Source organism: Podarcis liolepis, assembly GCF_965112155.1.
Source record: "Podarcis liolepis genome assembly, chromosome: Z".
Taxonomy (NCBI): domain Eukaryota; kingdom Metazoa; phylum Chordata; class Lepidosauria; order Squamata; family Lacertidae; genus Podarcis; species Podarcis liolepis.
Window position 1 is genome coordinate 18,928,168 of NC_139570.1, and position 15,544 is coordinate 18,943,711.

Below are 15,544 nucleotides of genomic sequence, written 5' to 3' on the forward strand. Positions count from 1 at the left end.
GCTCATCCCCAGCCATAGCGATGCTCTTCGGCAGGGAGGCGTGTGGGTGGCTTCAGCGGCAAGCGCAGGTCACCCACCTGGCACCCCCCAGAATTCGGCGCCAGGGTGCCTTGCACCCCTTGCACCCCCAGGTAAAGACGGCCCTGGGTGGAGGACAAAATTAGGCAGGCCTTTTATTGGTTTGTATCCCTCCTAATTAGCAAAATGCCTAACTAATAGCAACAGCAAATGAGATGGCAACACTGTGCCTGGACAATATGATGAAAGTTGGAGCTGCATGCTTTTATATTTTCTTATGAAACCTTTCCCCTCCTCGTCCTTTTTAAATCATGAGTCTGGGGACAGGGACTATGTTTATGCTTGTCCTCAATGTGCTGCTTTCAGTCTAGATCCATTCTAGATCCTGTTGTCTACAAGGGTGTGTGTCGTTACTTGATACACATTTGAAAACCCTTCTCTTGATTAGGTTATTCTTCCCTGCACATGCCTCAGGTGAGAGGGGAGCCAACTTGAATAAAATATTGGGGGTACCCAAGTAAGCTCAGCCCTGCATATTCAATTGCATGACATGATGCACAGACACTATTTGAATGGCAATGCCCATCAACGTCCCAAACATTTTATTTGGGGGGCCTGAGGACCCCTTGGCCCCTATGAGTTGGCTCCTATGTCAAGGGAACTAAGAAGGAAGCGGTGGTGGCAGCTGTGTTGTACACCTACCCACAATGTAATTGGGCAGCTGTGGATATGCTCCCCATTGCTAGGACTGTTTTCAAAGGGGCACCATGATTGGTAATGTAGAATCAATGAGCGATGAACTTTTATTTTCAGAATGAAACCAGTTTCTTTCCAGGGGCAAGAAAATATGCCATAGAACTAGACTGTTGGTGTGTGGGCTACGTAGAAAAAAACAAATCTGGAGTCTTCACTGATGCTGAAATAAAATGTCATGTGCAGCCAGAGACTGACATTATTAATTTTTTTAAAGGTTTGTATGTATGTGTGCATGCATGCATAAGTAAGAGGTTTTTGTCTTACCCCTTTCCCTTCCCTACATAAAATTCTTTATATTTTGACATTCGGTTTATTGGCTGTTAAAGCACAGTTCTGTGGAAATTCCCACTACAGTCTTCTTCATGTACTTAAGATGGCACAGTTGTTAGTAGGTTTTTTTCAGATTCTTTTTGGCATGTATGTGCAGCATGAAGAAAGTTTCACACAGTCAGTTCACTGCCTTGCAATTGTTTCTATGCAGAACAATTCACACTGGCATCCATGTGCCTGCCCCACTGTGATAAATATAGTGGTCCAAATAACGCTTAAGTTCAGCCTCCCCATTACGACCCCTATAAATGACTGGTTTATTTGAGCATTCATCCTGATTTGCTTGTACACAGTTTGTGCAGAGGTTAGATTATAGCCAGTTCTTTATTGAGCATTGCACAACCAAAATTAGCTGAAGGCAAGACCATGGAAACAGGCAGCAATGCAAACAAAAATACAATAATCCCAGTAATAAATACAGAAAGATTTTAATCTGTACAAGGAAAGACAACACAGGCTTGCTGTCATGGGGATCAATGAAGTAGGTCATATTAATGCAGAAGGATGCAGGATGGGGGAATATGTTGTCCAAAATCATTATTGTTTGGGGTCTTGCTTTGGATAATCACCCCAGTCTAAACAGTTGTGGGGGTGGGGAACAGCACATGAGATCTTCACTCCCTTACACAGCAGGGCCTATAGACTTGCATCATTACCCACAGTGGTCAAATGGGACAGACTATGACTTTACTTGCTCCCCAGGTGAGTAAGCATTCTATGGCAGATGCCTTGCAGCACTCTGGGAACAAACCATCAGTTGCAATTAAGAATAGATGAATCTTATCAATTTCAGTTTCTCATTCACCCCCACCCCCCAAAATCTTCAGTTCAGTTCTCTGTATTTCCACATCAAGTTTGTATTATTGTTTTTTTAACATGAAAACCCACCAGCGTTTTAGTGAGGATTTATCCTAATACGCCCATTTGTGTATACACCTTTTATATGAAGCAACTTCCCCCTTTATTATGCCTATTTGCATTTTATTTTCACTAATATATGCATTTCTATGCACATCCTGTCCTAATGTATGCATTTATGTACCCTGCAAAATTCAGAGAACCGTGGATTTTGAAGGTTGGCTGTGTTTCTATTCAGAGAAAGTGCATATTAGATAGGCTTGGCTTTTAATGTGAATTGAATCTAATCGATACCCCAACCCTACCATTGCAATAAGAAGTTAGTGAGCAGGTTAGGGGAGGAAGAGGTGGTACAGAACTCCTTCTCTGTGTCAAGCATACAATTGGCCTGCCAGAGGAAAGAACACACATTTCCTTTACAGCCAGAATAGAACTGCCGTGGGTTGCTGAAAGAGGGAACTCTCTCTCTTTCTTCTCTGCCAGCCTCTAGCAGGGTAAAGAATGCAGCTCTGCAGGCTAATAAATTTTGTGGGCTTATTTTCAAGGCAGTCTTAAAACAATTAGGTTGTATCCAACTAAGGTCTATTCAGAGTAGGTTCGTGGAAATGAATGAACCTAACATAGTCATGTCTAGTAACTTCAATGGAGCTATCCTGGTTAGAACTGGTACTGGATACACCCCATTGTTATTTTATGAAGGGGTGTCTGCTTGCATCCTAGCATTGCTGAACATTGCAGAGGCCATTCATCCCAATGTCACTATCTTAATGGTATTAATAATTTACATGCATGTAATTTTATTAATTTTAAAAACTGCTGGTTTTATTCTGATAAATGTTATGCCTACTCCATTTTAAAGTTTGCTTTTTCTGATGACTATTCTACATTGTTTTTATGAAAACAGCCATCGGTTTTTTTGTGGATTAAGCAGCAAATAAATATATAATATAAATACATAAAAATAGGCATCTTGCAACTTGCTGCTCTTCCTCCGGTGCTTTTTTTCTGAAGTCTGCTAACTGGAAGGGGTTTGCCTTTGTGGGCGCTTCACCCAACAGCCAACACAGGCTGTTGTGTTTTGACTTCAGGAATAAAGTTTATTCATGATGGAATCTGATTTTAAGCCAATCCAAGGCCCAGTTTAATTCACCTGCTGCCCAAGCAGGAGTGGGGAACCAGTGGCCTCCCAGTTGTTACTGGACTCCAACTCCCACCATCCTTCAACATTGGCCACGTTGGCTGGTGCTGATGGGAGTTGTAGTTCAGCACCATCTGGAGTGCAATGTGTTTTGGTGAGTTTAGGCTTTGAGCTTTGGAAGAACAGACTCTTCCACAACTACCCCACCCAGTTTAACGAAGGTGCAAGCTCTTTCCTTGAGCTGTCTCTCTTTTCCGCATCTGCTATGCCATGAACAAAGCCAGCAACTGGTTTCTGTTCTCCACCATGGGGCTGTTGTGGTGATATGAAGGATTCTATCTGCAAGGCAAAGCAAATTCTTCTGCATAACCAAAATGGCATGGCATGATTCAAGGTTAACTGATGCATTGAAGCGCAGCTGTAAGCAAGGAGCCCACATTCTGGACAGACTGGGTTTGAAGGCAGTCTCTGGGAGGCATTTGGGGAGACGGGCACACATGCGCAGAGAAGATCAGTCGGATCCTGGCCTTCAGTTGGTAACGCAGTACTTCCAGAAACAAGCTGGCAAAGAAAAGTGAAAGGGGGGGGGGGCAGGAAGGAAGAAGTCACCACAATTAATGACAAGAAACGCTGCTCTTATTTTGGGATGCACTAACTTGTCTATGAACCGCAAATTGACCTAAAGAAGTGGGTATGTGTGGCTAAGCCTGTGGTTAAAATTGAACAGCACAGGCCAAATATATAGCACCAGCAAAAGGTAAAGGTAAAGGACCCCTGACGGTTAAGTCCAGTTGCGAACGACTCTGGGGTTGCGGCGCTCAACTCGCTCGATAGGCCGAGGGAGCCGGCGTTTGTCCACAGACAGCTTCTGGGTCATGTGGCCAGCATGACTAAGCCACTTCTGGTGAAACCAGAACAGCAAACGGAAACACTGTTTACCTTCCTGCTGCAGTGGTACCTATTTATCTACTTGCACTTTGACGTGCTTTCAAACTGCTAGGTTGGCAGGAGCTGGGACCGAGCAACGGGAGCTCACCCCGTCACAGGGATTCAAACCACAGCACCACCCACATCCCAGCACCAGCAAAACACTTCACTAACTGCTCACTTCATGTGACCGTATTCATACAAAAATGTGTGCTGAGTTGTGGGGTTGGGGATGGTTGGTATCACGGTCTCAGGATGGGGAGAGGCTTTAACCTTTTGTTAGAGATGGGCAGAGCTGTCAGTTTCAGTTTATCTCAGTTTCTCATTTTTCCAGACTCCACATTTCCATAACAGTTGGGGTTTTTTAAAAAAAACAAACTCATGTAAATTTATCAGTATTTTAGTGTGAATTTCTTTTAATACACACATTTTTGCATGCAGTTTTTGCCTTCCACACTTTCTGCAATGTGGTCTTCCATAATGTAATTGCATTATTATCCATTATTTTCACCAATCTACCCATCTGATGCACATTTTATTCCAACGTATGCATTTTTGTATACATTACTTGGCTGGGGAACTGCACTACAATATTCATATAGGTATTAATGTCTTCCCTGTCCCTAGCCTTTGCCCTGCTCCAGATCCCACCCACCCCTCAATCTGCTATTTGTTTTGGTTGGTTTTTTAAAAAAAAAAACCACTATTGTGTAAATAACATTCATCTTGTTTTCCCCTATGCGTTTAGCTCAGGGGTGGGCCATGTGGTGTCCTTAGATGTTACTGGGTTATCGTATTGTTTCAGAAAGAGCAAATTAGGGTAACCAATACAAATGCATGCAGAAATAGAAAAAGTAAAACGAAGCTACAATAGGGAGGAAACCTTGAAAGCAACTTATTACTTTTACTGTATTTTGTATATGCTTATATCAATATTTTTTCATATTTTTTATTTTTTTATAAATTTGTTGTTGTTATCAGTGCTTTTTTCTTTAAAAAAAAGGTTAGGGGTACTCTCATTTTCCTATTCATATTGAAATACTGCCCCTCAATGAGGCCAAACTTAGATTCACAAAATGTTTAGGGGTATGCGTACCCCTGCATCCCCCCCAGAAAAGGGACTGATTATTATTATTGAAAGAGCAAAATACTGGTAGGTAGATTCACCTTTCGGCGTTTCCGTGTGCTGCGCTGGCTCGCCAGATGCAGCTTGTCACGCTGGCCACGTGACCTGGAAGTGTCTGCGGACAGTGCTGGCCCCCAGCCTCTTAAGTGAGATGGGCACACAACCCTAGAGTCGGACACGACTGGCCCGTACGGGCAGGGGTACCTTTACCTTTACCTTTTAGATTCACCTTTAAATGAAAACTGAATTGAAATTGAAATTCTTCTCCAACCCTATTTGAGAATTCTATGAGGCCTTTGCCCAGGGATCTTACACCTGTACATGATCCAGAATTCTACCACCTGCATATTTTAGAAAGCAGCTCAAGTTCTCCTTTCAACCACATTACTGAGATCCAGAGGCATCTCACCTCTCTTGCTCGGCTTCTGAGGAGACTGGTCTGCTTTGACAAAGGCCTGGCTGCGGAACTTGTCTGCGGCTGCCAGCTTCCACAGAATGGCTTTGATATCCTCTACCTGAAAATTGAAGGTGGAGAAATCAGTCCACTGGTAGTCCATGTCAGGTTTGTGTGCATTCATTCATAAGACTGTTCTGTCTCTGTGCCACATAATATTGCAATTCTCCCCTCAAATCTGCCTGGGAAGTTCATATTTACATATGTGTTTTTAAACCCATTTTCTCTCAAAATACACATTTCTACGTTTCATCCTCTGACATGCATTTTTATACTACCAATCAGATTTCAGTGATATAGAAAGACGTGTCAGAAAAGGGAGGAACAGACACACATAAGAACTGTACAAAAAAACCAATCTGATTCTATGGGTTAGGGGTGGGCAAATCTGTTGGTTTTGATTTCTTGATATTACTTGTTATGCCAATTATACTTTCAGTTCCCCACATTTTCACATTAGTTCATGATTTTTTTTAAGTTCTCATGAAAATTAATCAACATGTTACTGACAAGTTCTCTTAATATACACATTTTTATATGTGATTTTACAAAGTCCACCCCTATAGAATGTGGTTTTGTATGTTATTTTCACAATTTACGCATTTTAATGCACATTTTATCCTGGTATCTGCATTTCTGTACACATTATTTGACTGGGGAAAAGCATTGCAAAATTCAGAGGTGTACATATTGCAAAGGATGGCTGTGTTTTGGTTCCCATGTCGTTTTGGAAACTGAACTCGCTAAATGCACTGAATGAATGTCACCCACATGCGGATACTCTATTAAAAACATGAAGGTTTGGGAGTTCCAGAGAAAAGAGCTAGAGTGGATGAATACAGGCTTTGGAGGCTGAAAAGATAAATGGGTGATAGTACAGGCAACATCTAGCAGCATAGAAGCTGCTTTATACTTAGTTAGACCATTGGTCCATTTAGTTTAGTACTGTTTGCACTGATTGGCAGTGCAACTCCAAGGCTTCAAGACAGGAGCTTTCCCTAGTCCCATGTGGAGGGGCTGGGGATTTAACCTGGGACCTTTTGCATGCAAAGCATCACATTTGCTGAGGGTAGAGATGTTATACGTATACAAGAGCGTCCTACATTAATCTGTGAAAAGTTGAGAGGGCATGTCTTTGACACTCACCAGGTTATCGGCACTGTCATCTTGCAGTGACTCCTTGCCTCCTGCAATGACAAAATACATCTGGAAACGGCCCCACAAACAGAAAGAAACTGAGCTTTTGCCACGCAGTTATTTTTCAAGTGGAAAAAAAGGAAGAAAGGGGAGGCAGGCAATGCCAGTTGGTAATTTGGAAAGCAAAATGAAGAAAATGTCAAGCGCACACTATTGTTGGAACCAAGTTTTTAAGGACGAACTATCGGTAATCTCAGTCCAAAACTGAGAACTATAATGAGCATCATTTGCTGAGAAGGACAAATGAACACATTCTGGACATCACAAACAATGAAGGGGCAGGACCTATCTGGTCTGACAGTTAATGCCCCATGTAGCCAGGATAAGCATTGGAATTTATAATTCTATGAATCTATGATGCATCCATTCTTTCTGAACAAATCCTAACTGGATATGCATTCTGTGAGTTATTTATGGCTGCGGCTCCTATGCTAGCCGGCAAACAGCGGAAGGAATGGAATGTGACCTTATACCATCCAGATAAACACTGCAAAGAACTGAACAATGGAAGACAGTAATTAACCCTCCCAGGTTTGGAACAACAACATATATGAAGGACTACACATGTGAAATGGGTTACTTATTTATAAAATGTAACATAGGTGCTTTTTGTAAGGTGAAAAAAGCGGCCAGCTGGAATAATGGTTTAACTTCAAGTGAAGATGGTACCATCAACAGGACTCCAAATAATAAACCATGAGGCAATGTGTGGAAACGATGGTGGTCATGCGTTTGGAACAGGAGCCGGAAACCTGATTTTAAGAAACTGTATTAAATTTAATTAATTTGGTTTGATTTGTAATAATTTGGAAAATTAATAAAAATAATTTGGAGATAGCAGAGAAGATGAAGAAAAAAAGAATTAAGGGAGCATCTTACTAGCCTAATTCCAGTATTCATTGGTATGATGCAGAGCTGATGGGGAGGAGGAGTACAGTAAAAGAGGGGATTTTAAGGTTTTTTTTAGACCAGTTGATTATTTAGCATTCATGCAGATACATTTGTGCAGAGGTTATACGACGATGCCAGCAAGCAGATATGATCCTGCACTTTCCATTACTTTTTTCTGTCATTTTTCTTATTGGACTCCCTGCGGTTAGAAAAGTGCTGGGATGATTGCACTAGAAAAGTGTGGGACGATAACCACATTTTGTGTGAATGAACAGCCCATCAGGAAGTGCCCCCAAATCATGTACCCACACTAACCGTTCCATTGTCTGCTTTTCTGGACCTGATTAATTCCTTCTTCCAGGGCAGAGTGAGCTGCATTCAGATTCCGGGATGGACGAAGTCCAAAAGAAGCTGCATCATCAGGTATGAATCCGACAGCGTTATCCACCAAGTTAAAATCCGTAGGTACAAAATCTGGACAGAACATTTAAAAAAATGTGTGCTTGTAACTTTCCCACTATGGGAAGCAGAACAGATACATCAGACGTTCCTTAATCTGGTGCTCTCCAGAAAGATTACAACTCCCATCATCCCTGACCATTGGAGTACAACCACTGGACTTTTGGACTACAACTCCCATTGACGATGTTAAGAAGGACTGAAGAGAGTTAGAGCCTGATAACTTATGAAAGGTACCAGATTAGGGAAGGCCAAGATGGGCCTTGGTCTGATCTAGCAATGCTCTGCTTATATTGACATGCATTTGTAACCTAGTGTGAAACCATCACAACAGCACTGACCAACTTCCACCCCAAATCATAATCAAGATTGTTTCTTACCTTGCATGGCCTTAATGTCTGGGTAAACAGGATAGGCCGCTACACAGCAGATAGATGAAAGCGCTACCATGACATACGCCAGAATCTGGAACTGCATCTTCATTGTCCCCCTTTGCAGCTTGGCCAAACTGTGAGGATCTCGCAGCGGCCTGCGTGTTTGGACCCTCCTTTATATCCTCTCCACCCATCTATCTCTGCAGGATCAATATGTTATCATTTTGCAAGAGATTCTCATCATCCCAGTCATCCATCTATCGCAGCGACAGTTTGTCATCCTAATGCACCACCATCCTTTTACGCTTCCATTCTATCGTCGCTTGAACAGGTAGCCCTTAACAAATGTTTGGACTAGATCAGACAGTTCATTACTGTTTGGTTTGGCTGGGAGAACCTGGGGTAGAAATGAAACGTCGTGACGTCAACAGCTCTCTGAAGTTAACAATGAGTTTGGCCTGGACTGAATGGAATGGACAGAAAAATAGATGGTACCATTTTTTATTTTCTTTTTTGTATATGCAAAATGCAAACCAGCATTTCCGCTTCACAGGATGTTACTGTGTAAAGATTACCCACTTCCCCTGCCCTATGAAAAGCCCTGCAGAGGTGGGCGCTTCTTGGTAGCAAATGCCACCTCCTTGATGATGCATTTCCTTTGCTTCCTGCCAAAGTTTTGCTGGAGTCAAGAGTCCATCCAAGCTGAAAAGCACAGTCTTATAAGCGCAGGGGTGGGAAACCCTTTTCAGCCTGAGGGCTGCACTTCCTTCTGGGCAACTTTCAGGAAGCCACGTACCAGAGGCAAAAGGAGGTGGAGCAACTTAAAAAAATTACCTTTGTATAGTATAGCCTTACATGGCTCAGGACTGCAACACCTTAAGCATCGCCTCTCCCCATACGAACCAACCCAGACCCTGTGCTTGTCATCTGAGGCCCTTCTCTATATCCTCCACCCCACAGAGGTTCAGAGGGTGGCAACAAGAAAACGGGCCTTTTCTGTGGTGGCTCCCCAATTGTGGAATGCTCTCCACAGAGAGGCTCACCTAGCGCCTTCCTTACATGTCTTTAGGCACCAGGCAAAACATTCCTCTTTACCCAGGCCTATGACTAATAATAATAATAATAATTATTACTATTATTATTATTATTATTATTATTATTATTATTATTACGCCATCTATCTGACTGGGCAGCTCCCATACAAAAATACAGTGGTACCTCAGGTTAAGAACTTAATTCGTTCCGGAGGTCCATTCTTAACCTGAAACTGTTCTTAACCTGAGGTACCAGCTAATGGGGCCTCCCACTGCTGCTGCGCCGCCACACGATTTCTGTTCTCATCCTGAAGCAAAGTTCTTAACCCGAGGTACTATTTCTGGGCTAGTGGAGTCTGTAACCTGAAGCGTCTGTAACCCGAGGTACCACTATAGTAAAAACGCAATACAACATCACACACTAAAATCTTCCTTAAACAGAGCTGCCTTCAGATGTCTTCTAAAGATCACATAGCTGTTTACAGTGCTTTTTTTCGGGGGCGGGGACTCAGGGATACACATACCCCTAAACATTTTGTGAATCTTTGTACTTTACTATATTTATTTTTCCTGATTTGAAATATAAAATGGTGATTTCCTTGAGTCAAAATGAGAGTACCCCTAAGCATTTTTTAAAGGAAAAAAGCCCTGGCTGTTTATCTCCTTGACATCTGATGGGAGGGTGTTCCACAGGGCAGGCCCCACTACTGCAAAGGCCCTCTGCCTGGTTCCCTGTAACCTCACCTCTCGCAATGAGGGAACCACCAGAAGACCCTCTGAGCTGGACGATATCGGTGGAGCGCCTCCTTCAGGTACACAGGGTTGGAGTCATTTAGGGCCTGTAAAAAGGGGGGAGGACTGTTGTTATGATGACTATTTTTTTTATTAGGCTGTCTGTCAGTATGCTTTTTGCTATTGTATATTTTTATCATTGACATTCCATAATGTATTTTAATTATGTATCTTTTGGTATATAAATTGAAATATATACACACACACACACACACATCGTTCAGCCCGGACACTGAGGTCCAGTATCGCGGGCCTTCTGACAGTTCCCTCCCTGCAAGAAGTGAGGTTACATGGAACCAGGCAAAGGGCCTTTTCGGTAGTGGCGCCCACCCTGTGGAACACCCTCCCATCAGGTGTCAAGGAAATAAACAACTATCTGACTTTTAGAAGACATTCTGAAGGCGGTCCTGTTTAGGGAAGTTTTTAATGTTTGAAGTTTTATTCTGTTTTTAGTCTTCCCCAGAGTGGCTGGGGAAACCCAGCCAGATGGGTGGGGTATAAATAATAAAATTATTATGATTATGATTAGAGTAGCTTCTGCACACACTTACATACTTACTATCCTCCTGTCAGGCAAGCAAAACTCAGTATCATAGGAACATGTAAAGCTGCCTTATACAAGGTCAGATCATTAGCCTACTGCATTCAATATTGTCAACCCTGGCTGGCAGTGGCTCTCCAGGCCTCATGGCCTGAGGTGTCCCACCCCCATTAAAAGACTCCAAGAAATCGCTGCAAGGGAAGGCTACTAGAAGAGTCCCATTGCTATTCTTCTATTGGCAAGTTTCAGCTGCCCATTGCTCCAAGGTTTTAAAGGAGACACCCACCCTCCTGGAACAAATCAAGTTCTAGTTTCAAATAGTGTCCAGCCAGATCTCTAGGAAGCCCTCAACAGGAGAGACATGAAATCTGCAGCCGCTCTCAACTGTTTTGTCTCCAGCATTGCTATTCACAGGTGCGCTATACCTAGCGGTTGTTGCGAGACCTACCCTCCCCAACTACCTGTAGCTTCTTCTATTAACCCTCAAATCAAAGTTCCTCCTTGCAAACTGGATCTTTCCCATTCTTGCCAGCAGAACCACCACCTGTGCCTATTTCTGAGCTTCCCCCCTTTTTTTTTTGGTTCTGTTGTGACTTTAATGAGTGATAATTGGCAAGGTGGTCTTTTCCTTGCGCTGGATTAAGAAGTGAAGCCAGTATTGCCAGTAGGAGAGGCAAGAGCAGCCAGCCAAGGAAAGGATAAAAGTTCCACTACTTTTCTAAATCACATGCCTGTGAGTGCCTCCAGAATATACGCACATAAGAAGGACCTACTGGATCAGGTCAGAGGCAAATCCAGTCCAGCATCGTGTTCTCACAGTGGCCAAACCAATTGCAAGCAGGACCAGAGCAAAAGAGCCAGTGGCGTAGCGTGGGGGATGCAGGGGGGGGGCCAGCCGCACCGGGCGCAACATCTGGGGGTTAGGGTTAGGGGGCGCAAATCTACGGGTTAGGGGGCACAAATCCACGGGTTAGGGGGCGCAAATTACTTGCCTTGCCCCGGGTGCTGACAACCCACGCTACGCCACTGACAAGAGCACTCACCCCTCTTGTGGTTTCCAGCAATTAGTATTCAGAAGTATTTCCGCCTAGACGGCTAGTAGCCTTCGATAGTGCTCACCTCCATGAATTTGTCTAATCTTCTTTTAAGGCCTTGTAGATTGGTGGCCATCACTGCCTCCAGTTTGGGTGAGTTCCACAGATGAGCTGCTTGAAGGATAACTTTATTTTATCTACCCTGAACGATGGTGTTTTGCAAGAGGGATTCAAGTGCATACCAGGACTTTAGATTGTGTCACTAAAAGTGGATGTAAGGCTTCTTGCTCCCCAACGCAAGAAATCCAGTGTTTTGAAGAATTTTTATTTATTTATTTATTTTGCAGTCAGGAAAGTAACAGGCCAGTGCATTTACGTGTGGAGGGATGACTGAATGGCTGATAGAAAGATATGCAAATACCCTGCAAGCCTATCAGAATGGATGCTGATTGTCATGCAACCGCCCCGCAAACAAATTGGAACAAATGCTCAACGGAGTTCAGATGCAATCTAATCTCCACACAAGTTTTATGCAAGCAAATCAGGATGGATGTGCAATAAACTAGTGATTGCTATGCTAGACACCAAAGACACCAAAGCTCCAACAGCATTCTTGCTTGTGGCTGCCTCTGCCACTTTCTGCTATTGTGTTTCTTGCTGGCTCCACAACTGAGCCATTATCATGTGGCTCTTCCGGCTGCTGGAAACTGGACAAAGAGTCCGCATGCATCTTTCCAGAGGAGTCACATCAGCTGCTACAAAACTCGTTTTTCACCCCTAACCTTGACAGGTTCATTTTCCCTTCCGCAGCACATCCCGTGAGAGGGATGAGAGAAGACAGATGAGTCAGAACAGTCATCCATCTTGGCCTGGAGTGCCCGTCATTGCTTTAGGCAGCTTGTCCTAACTACATATATTCCTGTCCTGTATTCAATTTGCTTCTATTTACTGGCTGTCTGTTGCCATCAGATGAAAAATTATTGACGTGATCCTACCACTCTGGCTGGCTCAAGGCAATAGAAGGGTATCAAAGGAGCCCTGAAAGATTCATAAGCGTAGCTTCTATTTATGATGATTTATATAGGACTCCCACTTCCAGGCACACTTTATTATTATTATTATTATTATTATTATTATTATTATTATTATGCGTTTATGATTATTTGTGCTCTTGATGGTACTGGGGTGGTTATACGTGATTCTGCTTTCAATACTGTTTGTGCCTGCAGAAACTTCGATGTGGATATACTGCTTTGTTTTCGATCAGCCCATATCCTGTAGCTTCCTGAGGAAACCCTGCAACTTTTTACACCGCAGATGTTCACATTTATTTCTTGTCCTGCTTTCGTTGCGCTTTAGAATAACTTGTGACTGGTCCAATATAAATCCGCCAGCAATGCACTATTCTTGCATCAATGGCATGTTGCAGAAAATTACACCTGCAAATACACATGCACACATACCAATTTGGACCACAGAAATTCAGTTAGGCTTTTCATGCGAACCTACCTAATTCACACTTTCTGAAATGATTGTTGTTGTTGTTGTTTAGTCGTTTAGTCGTGTTCGACTCTTCGTGACCCCCTGGACCAGAGCACGCCAGGCACTCCTGTCTTCCACTGTCTCCCAGTTTGGTCAAACTCATGCTGGTAGCATCAAGAACACTGTCCAACTATCTCATCCTCTGTCGTCCTCTTCTCCTTGTGCCCTCCATCTTTCCCAACATCAGGGTATTTTCCAGGGAGTCTTCTCTTCTCATGAGGTGGCCAAAGTATTGGAGCCTCAGCTTCACGATCTGTCCTTCCAGTGAGCACTCAGGGCAGATTCCCTTATGAATAGATAGGTTTGATCTTCTTGCTGTCCATGGGACTCTCAAGAGTCTCTTCCAACACCATAATTCAAAAGCATCAATTCTTCGGTGATCAGCCTTCTTTATGGTCTGAAATGATATGTGAACCCAAACACAACCAAGCTTCTAAATTTGTACTCTAATTTTTACAGTGCAGTTCTGCAACCAAATAATGTGTAGATTGGGGTAAGTGTGCATTTTAAAAATATCATAAATAGGGTTGCCATATTTCAAAAAGTGAAAATCCGGACACAACAGTTGTTGAGCTTTTTTTTTTTTTTGCCCAGTTTTTGAAACCATTTTTAAGGATTTTTGACAAAATCTAGACTTCAGGTGCCCAGACACACTGATTCCAACTGCCATATTCCAGCTGTGTCAATGAAATATGGCAGCCTTGCCATGCATCCATGAGAATAATATGAAATGTATTACATGGGGGAGGGGAAATTGCTTGCAAAATGGTGTACTCAACAGGAGAAATTTACAGCGAAATGCTGACAAATTTCATGAGGACTTTGTTGTGACGTGGGGTTTGTGATTTCAGCTCTCTTGACATAATATGCAGGAGGCAGTTCTCTAGTAACACTTCTTTATTAAGGCAAACAAGACTGAAGCCTGAGGAGGGGAAAGCTACATTTATAGGGACAGGGGACTAGCTAGAAAGGATACATTTTGGAGGGAACAATATCAGGCAATCACAGTCCTGCCTTTTGGAGGAAACCAATAAGACAGAGGATCCAAATACAGCAGCTTAAATGAACCAATAGTAGCTGTACCCTCTGAAACCAAAAGGCAGTTACTTTACCCTAAGGCAAATACAGACAATAATAATACAGATATAAAATCCTTTGACTCAATACACAACAGACTTTAAAAATAAAACAACCTGATCCAAAAATGTGGAATACTAAACTTAAGGCTGGGGAAATGAGCAACGGAGAAAAACTGCAATTTATGCATGCATCCATCCCTCCCTACTGCTGTATGGAATGCCCTCCCTAAAAAGGTAAACCGAGAGACCTCCTTACAGTTAAGATGCTGGGTGTTTACAGTTAAAATGCATTTGTGTTTTATTTATTTATTTTTATTTATTTCATAAAATGGATACACTGCTTGACTGTAAAAAAACAACAACATAAAACTCAAAGTGATTTACAAAAATTTTAAGCAATTGAAATAAAAAAAAAACATCACAACCCTACTTTAAAACATACAAAAGTTAATATACTTAAACAGATTAAAACCACCTCTGCTTTCTAAGCTTCTGGGTAGGTTTGTCTAAAACATAATTGATTTATTTTTAGCAGGCTCTGAAAAGACCACAGCGAAGGCTCCTGCTTGATGTAAATAGGAAGGGAGCTCTAAAGTGCATGTGCTGCCGTACTAAACAATCAAATTCTTACAAATGCAGAATGGGTATTGTGTGGCAGCTTTAGTCGTGCCAGTTCCACCGATAGAACTGGTTGAGTGGTAAACTGATCCCAAGTTGTCAATGGCTTTATATGCTAATAGCAACACCCTGAACTTGACCCCATTGAAAATCAGTAACCTGTTGCAGAGCACAGGTGTTATAATCTGACAAGGCCTCCTGTTGTTCTGCTGCATTCTGAACCAACTGCAACTTCCAGACCAAATGTGACAGAAGACCGACATAGAGCTCATTGCAGTAATCCAGTCATGAAACAACCAGTTTCTCCAGCCCTTTAGGACCTGCTCCTGTAAATATTTTTTTCTATCTATTACCATAGGCTGTTCCTGCTTCAGTT

At 42.6% G+C, this 15,544-nt stretch overlaps 1 protein-coding gene across 1 annotated transcript; it reads right to left on the reverse strand.

Moving 5' to 3' along the window:
* Window positions 1–1,515: 1,515 nt before the first annotated feature.
* Window positions 1,516–11,702, reverse strand: LOC310698084 (uncharacterized protein). The gene is made up of 6 exons (XM_083484847.1): window positions 11,182–11,702; window positions 8,535–8,728; window positions 8,011–8,169; window positions 6,754–6,794; window positions 5,563–5,668; window positions 1,516–3,661 (listed from the first exon to the last, which is right to left on the reverse strand). Exons 2-6 carry the CDS (start codon window positions 8,635–8,637, stop codon window positions 3,630–3,632), a joined length of 441 nt encoding a protein of 146 aa, XP_083340973.1. The 5' UTR covers window positions 8,638–8,728; window positions 11,182–11,702; the 3' UTR covers window positions 1,516–3,629.
* Between the last annotated feature and the right edge of the window lie 3,842 nt (window positions 11,703–15,544).

What these genes read in the sequence shown, in the direction of transcription:
- LOC310698084 (XM_083484847.1), bottom strand. Translation starts at nt 8,637, where the DNA reads ATGAAGATGCAGTTCCAGATTCTGGCGTATGTCATGGTAGCGCTTTCA. An exon ending in GAAAAGCAGACAATGGAACG is followed by an intron (nt 6,795 to 8,010) that starts GTTAGTGTGGGT and finishes TTGTCATTGCAG; the next exon opens with GAGGCAAGGAGTCACTGCAA. An exon ending in TCAGAAGCCGAGCAAGAGAG is followed by an intron (nt 3,662 to 5,562) that starts GTGAGATGCCTC and finishes TTTCTTTGCCAG; the next exon opens with CTTGTTTCTGGAAGTACTGC.